This window comes from Gavialis gangeticus, unplaced genomic scaffold (assembly GCF_001723915.1).
Source record: "Gavialis gangeticus isolate Ggan-Ray unplaced genomic scaffold, GavGan_comp1, whole genome shotgun sequence".
NCBI classification, from domain to species: domain Eukaryota; kingdom Metazoa; phylum Chordata; order Crocodylia; family Gavialidae; genus Gavialis; species Gavialis gangeticus.
The window spans coordinates 44,540,388-44,552,018 of NW_017729024.1; the positions used below are offsets into that span (position 1 = coordinate 44,540,388).

Sequence of the window (11,631 nt, forward strand, 5' to 3'; positions counted from 1 at the left end):
AACTCCAGCAGCGGCCATGAATCAATTACCGTCTTCCTTCTCAAGAGCAAACACCTGCATGGCTGACATATGGAAATGCCTTTCTTTCCCATGAGATGGAAGAGACAAAACTCTCCAGGTATTCTAGGTTTTAGACTGGAATCCACTGCAAAATTTTCCTTCAAAGCTCCTTGAAAGAGCAGTTTATAGAGGAATGTATTCTATTGTCCTACAGGTAAAATATTGCCTTCAACAGGCAGGCATTGTTAGGATGCTCAAGTCTTACACTATTTTTGAATTTCACAAATCATATTTATGTATATTCTAAATTTATAGAAAGCCAGTGACCAAACAAGTACTAAATATGCAACACGCTTACCAGTGAAACAAATTACATGTATTGGTGCATTACAGATATCTGTAGTTTTACCCTAATTTGCCTGTGGGTGTATGTGATGTAACAGGGATGTTGTGTTATAACTAGGAATCTGCCCTATTCACGATTTTACCTTTTTCAAGGAAACCAGGATAAAAAGTAGTTTCCACTAAAAATTTTAGTGCCAATAGAGATTTTTGGGGGCCGATACTGATAGTTGATATTTAAGGATCTGATGCAGCTGCCTCCTGGTGGTAAGTCCAGTGTGGTGGAAGGGGAGGGAGGAGGGAAGGGGTGTGGGGGCAGATCAATGCCCCCCACAGTGAGGGAGGGAGGGGGCATGGGATGGAGGTGCAGCTTTTGGGAGGGAGATGCAGTTCCTGCTGCTGCTTGCACTGTGGGAGGGTGTGAGGGATGCTCCCCAGATCTATGCAGGGTGGGGCATGGTGGGCTGCAGCTGGGACTGCATGGAGCTCTTCTGAAGCCACTCCAAATTTCGCCACCACTCCACTCCTAGCCCCACACTGGGAGTGGAGTGGTCAGGAAGAGCTGGGCCTGTGCTGGGCAGCTGGCAGCAGTGCTGGGAGTGGAGCTGCAGTGAAATTTGGGATGGCTACAGCCCCCTCCCAGCACTGCTGGCACCCACTCTGCAGCTGTTCTGGTGCTGTACAGGGCTCTTCTCAGTGGGGGTGGGCAAGGAGCAGGTGTTGGTAGGGGGCTGCTGCCACCCCAAATTTTGCTTCAGCTTCATTCCCATCAGTGCCGCCAGCTGCCCAGTGCAGCCTTGGCTCTTCTTGGCATTAGGGTGGAGGCAGGACATGGAGCTGGGCTGCTCCTGGTGAGACAGGACTGGGAGCGGAGCAGCGGTGAAAATTGGCACCTGCTCCAAGCCCAGCCTCTGCCAAGAAGAGCCCCATGCAGCCCCAGCTGCAGCCTGTACAAATCCAGGGGGCACCCCCCCCGCGCTCACAGAGTGCAAGCAGTGGCAAGAGCCACCATCCCGTGAGCCACACTTCAGTCCCATGCGCCTGCCTCCCCAAGCAGCACCTGCTTCTGCCCCCCACTCCCTCAACATGGGGGGTGTTGATTTGCCCCCCCCTTCCCTCTCCCCCTCCCCTTCTGACTTACCAGCTGGAGGCAGCTCTCCACACTGCCAGCTGTGCTCTGTGTTGTGCTGTGGCTGCATGCAGCACAGGCATTTATTGGCCAAATTATTGGCCCCATTGCGCCGATATCCAATACAGCAAATTTTGTTTATATTGGTACCTATCCGATATTGGACCGATGTATCGGTGTACATGTAGTTTCTGCGAACGCTGTGAAAATGGTCCCGTGATTCTGGCATAGAATCATCAGGAAAAAAAACCCTAAAAATCAAATGCTGGCTCCCCAGTGCGTGCTAGCAGTTCTCAGAGCCACTGCAGCCTGGCCTCACAGACTGTGGGATGTGGGGGGAGCCCCCAGTATGAAGGGGAGCAACAAAATTTAGGGCTAACCTGTTTTCTTTACATGTTGCAGAGAAGCAACCGTAAAGAAGAGATTCATAGGCATGGATGAGCACTGTCTGAAACAGAGAAATTCTGTCCATTCAACTTTTTTCCTGGCCCATTTGTGACTGCTCCTAGTTCTAGGGCATTAGTTATGCTGAAGATGCAGGCTTATGCAAGATTGGTAAAACTGTCTTCCTTTATGAAAAAAAAAATTAAAATTGCAATTTTTCATAATTTTTAACTGTTCTAGCAATTGCCTTGTTCACTACTTCATCACTTTCACCAGCTGACACCAGTTATTATACTGGTGAAATTCCAGAGTACAGTACAGTTGATGGAGTTCTGCAGGCACAAAAAAGTGTACTAAAGTAGAATGTCAGACTCACTGGGTGTGTGCACACATGCAGGCACATACACTTGCAGCAGCTCAAATACAAGGCTTGCAAATTTGAGCTGGGGCTTTTTGCCTCAGTGCACGTGCCTGGACATGCACTTTGGTGTGGTGCAAGTTGTGCCACTTGGGGCAAATTAACCTTGCCTGGCTCCTCCTCTTGCAGCCAAGGGGAGCTAGAGCCTTGGGCCAGCACCTGTGCAGTGTAAAAAGCTGCCCTGTCCTGTCCCCATCAGTACAAAAAGCTGCCCTGTAAAGTAGCTCAGGGCTGCTGCCCTGGCAAGTAGCTCAGGAGCTTCTGGGGCCTGGGGCCAATTTGTACCTGGGGACACTACCCCTTGTGCCAGCTGGACTGCTGAAGCAGCCCTGAGAGTTCCCTTTACCCACTGCAGCAATCTGGCAGTGGGGGTTGCTGTCTGGCTGTTGCCTGCTGCCAGGGACCATCTGAGCAGGGTGCAGAGCCCAGGGCAAATTGGCCTATGGGGGGCCCATCCCTGGATGCAAGGATGCCAGCGGCAGGCTCAGCAGCGGGGGCAGAGAGGGTGCTGAGCAGCTGGATGTGAAGCCAGTGGCTGCGCGGATTTACTGCGGCTACTCTGCTGGGTTCCATGGAGCCCCCCAAAGCACGGGGCCCGGTGCAGTTGCCCTGATTCGTGTCCCCCCAGGGATGGCCAAGCCTGCTGCACACCTGCCAGACCTGGATGGGGACTGCACAGCCAATAGAGGCATCTGCCTCTCTGGGACAGCTGCCAGTGGGCTGTGGCTGCAGAGTTGGTCTTTGGACAGCACTACTGCCATGTGTGCCCCTGCCCGGCCATCTGGGCAGCTATCACCCAGAAGATGTTTCCAGTGTGGTGGCCTGCTTTGAACTGTCAAAGCATATCCTCCTGGCCCCAGTTGGGTCCAGGGTGCCAGCTCTGAGCAGGTTCCTCTGCCTGAGTCCTGCCACTTGGCTCCCTAGTAGGAATTCTGGTGTTCCCTATTTGAAAACTGAAAAATCTCTGATAAAAAAAAATCCCAGGGTCACTGTAAAATACCGCAAAATCCATGTTCCTCCACAATTAAAACAAAAGATCACGAGAGAGAGAGAAAGCAAGAGCGAGTGAGCGAGCAATCAGTTGGGCAATGTTTTATTGATATATCCACAGTGTTTAAGCCATTTGGAAGCCTATCAGTGTCTCTATCACCATAATAAAATGATTCCTAAATATCTATGTGTTTTGCTGTTTCCCTTTTGGTTTTCTTACCATGCAGCATTTAGAGCTCCCCGGACCCTTTCACTAACCAGGATGTGGGGGCTGCTGCCCCACAGCTCCTGCCAGCAGGTCTCATCCTGTGTGATGGCTGGACATGCAGGGTGTGTGCTGGAGGGATGTGGGGCTGGTGGGAAGTGGGGTGGGGGCCTGTGGGTGGCTGGGGAGGGATGTGGGAGGGTGTGGGTAGGTGTGAGTGGATCATGGGGGACTGTGGGGAGGGGGCTGCTCAGGAGGGGTGGGTTCCCTGCCCCCCACAGGGTGCAACCCCACCCACAGCTTACAGACTGCCCCCCCCCACAAGGGCCACAGCCCCCAAGCAGGGGCCACGTGATGAACCCCCACTTGCTCCCCCAGTCCCCTGGATTGTTGCCCTGCCAACCACATCCCCCACTGACTCCTGCAGCCCCTCCATGGCTGCCCCAGCTGGTCTCATCCCCTGCTTGCACCCCCAGACCCTCGATGGCTGTCCCACCCTCTCCCCAGCCTCCTGGCACTTTAAAAAAGAAAAACAAAACAAAAAAAAGCCCCACACTCACCAGCAGTAGCAGTGGCCATTGGGGTCACTGGTGCCTCCTGGCAGAGGCCCCCTGCACAGCAGGAGACAGTGGGGACCGGCCCCAGCAGCCTGGCACCTGCACTGCTACTGCCCCATCGCGCAGGTGTGGCCCGGGTCGGCAGGATGCTGTGTGGCTCCACGCAGTTAGGCAGCTGGGGCTGCTGTGGCTGTCACCTGGGGCCCAGCACTGCTCAGCCCGAGCAGTCCCAGCTGCCTGACCGTCTCTGTGGAGGACCCGGGCTTCTGGTTGCCCCAGGGCACAGTCCATGGTCCTGCCCTGCTTTTTTTTGCTCAGGGTATTTTTTTGACCCCTGGATATCCAGGGGTCTAATTTTGCCCACGCACTGCAAATCTGCAGTGGGGGAACATTTTTTTTGTTCCCACGCATGCCTCTTGCAGCATTCCAAAGGGCTTTGAGATGCTGCTAGAGACACGTGCGCGCTCATCTGGATGTGCCCACTGAGTGCATGTACAAGTGCTTTTTTGTCTTGTCTCTCTTGTTAAGCCTCACTAGCTAGTGCAGGGACATTAGTATATAAACAAATAAAGTATACATCCCATGAAGTGTTGCCTTTGGGAAATGTATCTTGAGTAACTAATGATGTCATGTTAAGAGAGCTAGCAAGTTAAGAAAGGAAAGGAATGCCTGAGGCTTGTAAGGCAAAATTTGTAAGGTCCCAAGGTACTGATGGTGTCTTTGTGTGTGTTTATGTCTCTTGCTCTTTACCTGTGTCAAGTTGTAGGGTTTTTTTGTTTCTGGTGCCTTGGAGCTGTGGTGTACATAAAGGTATTTTGGACAGTTGTTGGTTGTACAGATGCTTGTCCTTCTGGGGGACTGGACATGATGACCCAGGAGGTTTCTTTAGGCCTGTGCTGTATTAGGCAGTGGTAGAGTGTGAGATTGGTTTGCTGAGTTCATAAAGGTATGCAGTACTATGGTTGGTACAGTACCACATTCTTCCTCTCATCCCAAATTAAATAGTCTATTTCACCAGTAGAGTAGGATTTTACTTTTTTTTTTTTTAGGCACAGTTGTGACCAAGAGTAGGCTCAGTAACCCGAATGGACTAAAATCAAGATAAAGAAAGCTAGTAGAAACAACACTCCTGTATATTGTTATATTTATTTTTTTATTTTCAAAGCATGTATTACTATATAGAATTTGGAATAAGTGTCTTTGCTCAGGAATCTACAATCCAAGACCATTTATCACAGTGAACCAATTAATTATTTTTAGGAAGGAGCAATGATGAAGTAATGCCTAGGCTGAATGTTTACCACACTGACAGTGGTAGAATTTGCTGAGTGGCTCACCGAAGGAGAAAAAGTTAACATGAGGGCGTCTAATTGTGTGCATCAGGAACACAGATAGGGCACTTAAAATCTCTTACGTATTATATGAAGTGTTGTTTGTATTAAACATGGTTTATTTTTCAGCAGGTTCATATGGCTTAGGAGGCTTGTACAATTTCTGTGTAATTTTCAACTACCTTGGAAAACATTCTACCTCCAAAGACAGTAATAAGCACTTTTAGCTGCTTCTAATCTCAAAGTCAATTCTAAGCCATGTAAGGAAAAATAATGTGATCTTGTTGTGGAATGTTGTTAAATAAACTGGAAGAATATTTTTTCCTTTGTTTTCATTTTGCTTTGTTTTCATTCACACCTTATCTACAGAAGTAATCTTATGGTTTGTTTAAATGCTTTCATTCTGATTTTCTATTTTTCTTTTTTTCCTTTTCAGTCCACAGCCATGAGTGAACCACAGTGCTACTACAATGAAACCATTGCCTTCTTTTATAATCAAAGTGGAAAATACCTAGCCACTGAATGGAACCCTGTTAGCAAGCTTGTGATGGGACTGGGGATTACCGTCTGTATCTTCATAATGTTGGCCAATCTCTTAGTTATGGTGGCTATTTATGTCAACCGTCGTTTCCACTTTCCTATTTATTACTTAATGGCAAACTTAGCTGCTGCAGACTTCTTTGCAGGACTGGCCTACTTTTACCTAATGTTTAACACAGGACCCAACACTAGAAGATTGACTGTAAGCACCTGGCTACTTCGTCAAGGTCTCATAGACACTAGCCTGACAGCCTCTGTAGCCAATTTGTTGGCCATTGCTATTGAGAGGCATATCACCGTCTTCCGCATGCAGCTGCACACTCGGATGAGCAACCGACGAGTGGTGGTAGTAATTGTTGTCATCTGGACTATGGCCATTGTAATGGGTGCCATACCAAGCGTAGGCTGGAACTGTATCTGTGATATCACTCACTGCTCTAACATGGCACCACTCTACAGTGACTCTTATTTGGTCTTCTGGGCTATTTTCAATTTGGTCACTTTTGTGGTGATGGTGGTCCTCTATGCTCATATCTTTGGGTACGTCCGCCAAAGGACTATGAGGATGTCCAGACACAGTTCTGGGCCTCGCAGAAATCGGGACACCATGATGAGTCTCCTGAAGACTGTGGTCATTGTGCTTGGTGAGTGTTTGCTTTAGCAAAAATTATTCCTCTTTTGTTTCTAGGGGGGTAACTTTTGTAACACTTTTAGGTAATGGAATATAAATGTTGGACCTTTTCATCAATGTAGTGTAAGAGTGTGCGTATCTAGTAAGAAGTGTGGGAGGAAAACCCCTGCATGTTTATAATACTCATGGAATTATTGTTTCAGGAAGTCATGTCTTTCTTAGTCATTCAATATTGTAATATCTATTCCAGTCAGTATTTTTAAGGGGGAATTTTTTAGGGGGTGTTGGAAAACAAGGGCCTTGAAAGATGATGATAATTTCCTTAATGCAGAAAAGGCCCCACGTTGTGAAACAGTTTCATTTTTTGATTTCATGTTATGACCCGCCTGGTACAGACTCACCTTAAAAGCACTTAGTCCCCTGCACTGCTTTCTAATGAGCCCTTTCCATTTGGTAGTACTGAATAAGGTAAGTGTTCACTGTCTTTTCCATTCTTGTTGATGGAGAGAATTCACCTTCTTATAGGCATGTTAAGAGAGACCAGGTATCAACTACTTGACTAATTACTGGGGTTTCCTGTTTCACACTCAGCTTATTGACATGAATTAGTAGGTATTATCACCTCTAACCAAGCGCTGATGAATCATTTAATGAGAAAATGTGAGGTTGCGGCTTAGGTGCATGAATGCAAACATGCAAGTATGCATGTGCCAACATGGAGATCTGCTCTTCAGACAAAATATTAGCTAATGTGCCATAACAAAGACAAGGTAGACATTGGCATAATCCCAGCAGTTATATTTATCTGGTAACTTGTGTCATTATGAGGTTTTTGCTTCTTTCTTTAGGAAAAAAATCTTTCTGAATTTTTAGCATGGAATGATAACGTGGGTAAACCCTTCCTGAGTTAAGGGATTATCTGCTATGTGGGCTGAGGTAGGTTCAAGAAGAATACTACTTTCTTGATTTCCCAATTCAAAAGGCTGATGAAGTTAGGACCACAAAGAATCCTGCCTTTTAGGAAGTTAATCCATATTTTCCCTTTCAGATGAACTAATGCTCTTTCATACTGCATGGTAGTTCAGTAGTTTCTCTCAGTTGTTTAAATGGTTACATCTTTTAAACCAGAAAGATAGCGTTCGTTTCAAAACAATGCTAAAAATGATTTTTAAAGAACCACAATATATCTTAATGCCAGTTATGCATTGGAACCAAGGTTATCGAACTAAAAGTTAGTGGAAATCTTACACGTTTCAGCTCAACTAGTGGAAGTTATACAAAAGATCTGAGTAGTGGATACATCATGACCATAATAGCAAAAATACACTGAGAATATAAACCAAGAGACCTTTTCTCCTAGGTTGTTGCTGAAAACATTAGGAAGAACTTGATAATAGATAGCATTAGGCATGATAATTGAATGTCACTGTTGTTATCTTGAAACTCCTCGTTAGGGTGTTTTGAAGAATAATTACTATATTTACTCAAATGGAAGATGACCCTGGTTATAAGACAACCCCTCAATAGTTAGGCTCTATATATAGAAAATTTATAAATGTGTTATACTTTTCCAGGTATAGCATCTAATTATTGTAGATTTGATTTGAATTTGTCTGCTTCCTACTGCTACAGCAGGGAAAATAAATCTGAAGGATCAGGTAGCCCTCTGCTCTGCTTTCCCCCCAACGTTTTTCCCTTGACAGCCCCCTGCCCCTCCCCTTACTGTCAAACCCTGTTCTCCCTAAGCACATGGAAGTAAAGAGCAAATTCAAAAACCATAACCTCAACATTAAACATGGCTGTAGCAATTTGCATATAGTACCCATAGACTTGGTTCATTCAGAATTGATGCATGTTACAACTGCAATTTTAGCACAGGTGTTTCATAAACACACTTTTGAGCAGCACTTTGGCATGTACTTGTATCTAGTATAAGCTATGCATGTTATTAGTCCTGGAACTATATGGCCTTTATCGATTTGACCAAAGCCTTCAGTTCTGTTAACCATGAGGCTGTATGGAAGACCTTGTTGAAGTTTGGCTGTCCAGGGAAATTTATCACCCTGCTAAGACTCCTTCATGACCTGATGACTGCCTTCATCCTATGCAGTGGCTCCACTATGGAGCCCTTTGCCATTTGAACTGGTATCAAGTAGGGCTACATGATCGCACCGATTTTGTTTTCCATCTTTCTTGAGGTCATCAAGATGCTCATCCATGATTGATTGCCACATTGCATCAGCTTCAAGTACAAGATAGATAGAAACCGTTTCAATCTCTCCTGCCTCCATGCCAAAATGAAAGTTACTTCAGCTTCAACTGTGGAATGTCAGTATATCGATGATTGTGCTGTCATTGCACATCTGGAGGAGAACCTACAAATGGCCCTTAACTGCTTCTCTCAAGCATACCAGTGCTTGGGATTGACCCTTAACATCAGAAAAACAAAGGTGCTTCACCAGCCTGCTCTGAGCCGGTTAATTCCCCTGGCAAAGATCCTCATTGACAGACAGGAGCTAGAAAATGTTGAACACTTTGTATGCCTTGGCAACCATCTCTTAAAGAAGGCCAACATCAACGAGGTGGTCCAGTATAGGATCTGATGTGTCAGTTCTGCCTTCAGAAAATTGTATTATCATGTGTTCAATGATCACAACATCAGGACTGGAACAAAGATATTATTATATAAGGCTGTGATAATCCCAATTCTTCTCTACAGCTGTGACCTACAGGGAGTACCTGAAATCCTGGAATGCCTTCACCAGGGCTGTTCCTAGCAGGGGGTGAATTGGGACAACCGCCCCAGACCCTGCACTTCGGGGGGCCCTATGGAGCCGGGTGGAGCAGTGGCGGTGCGGAGCTGGGCGGAGCGGTGGCTCTGTATCCAGCTGCTCGCTCCTCCCCTGTCCTTTGCCACTGCTGCCGCTGCCACCAATGGTGGCGGCAGCTTCTTCTAGTCCAGGATTGGAGCAGAGGCAGGGTCCCGCATGGGCTGATTTGCCCCGGGCACTGCACCCCACTCGGTTCACCTCTGGCCTTTACCATGCTAACACCACCAGCATAGAAGCATTGATTATTCAACATCAGCTGTGGTGGACAGGGCACTGTGTGCATGCTTAATGCATGTTTACCAAAACAATTGATATACTCCCTTCCCAGCCAAAGACATAGGACATGTGGGAGCCAGAGGAAATGCTTTAAGGACACCTTCAAGGCTAACGCTAAGAAGTGTGACATCGGCATCACAAATTGGGGAAAAAAAACTAGCTCAAGACAGGGCTATATGGTGATACCTTGTGAGAGAAGGTACATCTTACTTGAAGGAAAATGATCTCACCCTGGAGGCAGAAAAATGACAAACACAGAAGGAAAGGAAACAAGACTGAGAAATCCACAGTTCAGTCCTCTCTTTAACCACCACCTGTGGTGTTTACCAGAAAGTCTGCAGCCCTGGGTCAGCCTATTAGCTATCAGTAGACTCATTTACAACCCTTTATTTGACCCATGGGAGTGATCATGCTCAGCCATGAGAGATCACTGATGACAACAATATCTAGTATTAATTTATGCATGGTATTAGTCCTAAGCCAAAAGTCTCATGATTCACCATATAGTTCACTGGGCTGGGCCCCACCAGTCAACAGTATTTCAAGCCATGGTGAGCCATGACATTGCATGCAGTTCACCCAGAATCCCTCTGTTGCTCCCTCTCTCAGCCTGGCACATATGATTAGTCTGGACCCACTCTGCATGGTGATCCCACAGCTCACCACTGCACAGTATGTGTGTATACTCCAGATATCCCTCCACTAATTAGTGTCCACTCATGACTGGAACTTGATGTTCTTGGTGTCAGTCCTGGGATGCTTAAAAATTTATGTGCAGATGAGGTGCAGGGCAGCCTGGTTTGGCATCACTTGTTGGAGAGCAGGGCAACACTAATCATATGCTGCAGGTTGAGTGGGAGTGTGACAGAGGGATTCTGGGTGGACTGTTTGCAATGTCATGGCTCACAATGGCTGGAAGAAGAGTCAGTGATGAGAGGGATTGCACTTAATGGGCACTAGCATGTGTCTTATCTGGATGGGCTGTACTAACCTATCTGTGTGATAAGTTCCCATTGGTATATCACATATGGACATTTTGACATGAAGGGGAGGGTCAGGGCTGGTTCTGGCCCTCCTGGTGCTGGCCTGGTACTATAGTACCTCCAGGCCCAGGGCCAGTTCCCTGAAGAGAGAATAGCCACCCATTTCTTAAGGGCCAAAAAATAAAAGGTTTCTATCATTTTCTTGGCCTTTTGGCTAAGATCAAGTGATCAGCAAAGAGACTGATCAATGCCTTAAGGGCAGAGAAAGAGATTAGTGGAGTGTTGGGATGACAGGAGTGGAGGGGGGAACCCAAAACAATGACAATGGTGGCTGATAACCAGAGGACCATACATCGACTGGGACAAGGAAGAGATCAGAGAGGAAGAGGAGGAGAAGTAGTGGAGGAAAAAAGATGAGACACGCTTGTTTCCCTAAATCAACAGAGGATTGATGGGAGGGGTGCAGAGTTTCAGATGGTTACAGAGGTAATACATTTTCAGGGGTTTCTTTCCGAAGAAAAAAAGAGTTCTGTAAGGAGTTCTTTTGTGGAAAGTTGATGTATATTGTTTGAGGGTTTAATATATGTACTTAAACGTTTTTGGATATGTAATTGTTTTTGCAACATGAAACTTTGGATGCGTAATATGTGAAGCTTTGTAAATGTTGGGTGTAAGTGTGCGCACATCATAATTTTTTTGTTAAAAGAAAAAAAAAAAGGTTCCCAACAGCATATTTGCCCAGTGTGAGCCATGTGTTTTATAGTCATGCTCAGTGTTGGCTGCATTTAACCAACTTCATAGCTGGTTGCCATTGCTGAGCGCATGCTGCTTTTGGCAGCAGTTTAATGAGAGATAATGTATTGAGTAGGATTTCTTTGTATGCAGTTATAAGATGAAGAGCTTTTTTCCCCATACCATCTGGAGTGTGGGGAACCTCATTTTGTATTTGAGTAAATACAGTATCAGGGCTACAGCCAGCATATGTTTATGGTTTCCTGCAAAATTTGAACAAGC

General features: G+C 46.2%; 1 protein-coding gene across 2 annotated transcripts in view; it reads left to right on the plus strand.

Annotated features, from left to right (window-relative positions):
• LPAR1 (lysophosphatidic acid receptor 1) overlaps positions 1 to 11,631 on the plus strand; it is a 218,814-nt gene that overhangs the window by 135,731 nt on the left and 71,452 nt on the right. For both annotated transcript variants that reach the window (XM_019517042.1, XM_019517041.1), the window contains exon 3: positions 5,793 to 6,540. In XM_019517042.1, the coding sequence (XP_019372587.1) occupies positions 5,793 to 6,540 (748 nt within the window). The remainder of the gene's footprint in view (positions 1 to 5,792; positions 6,541 to 11,631) is intronic.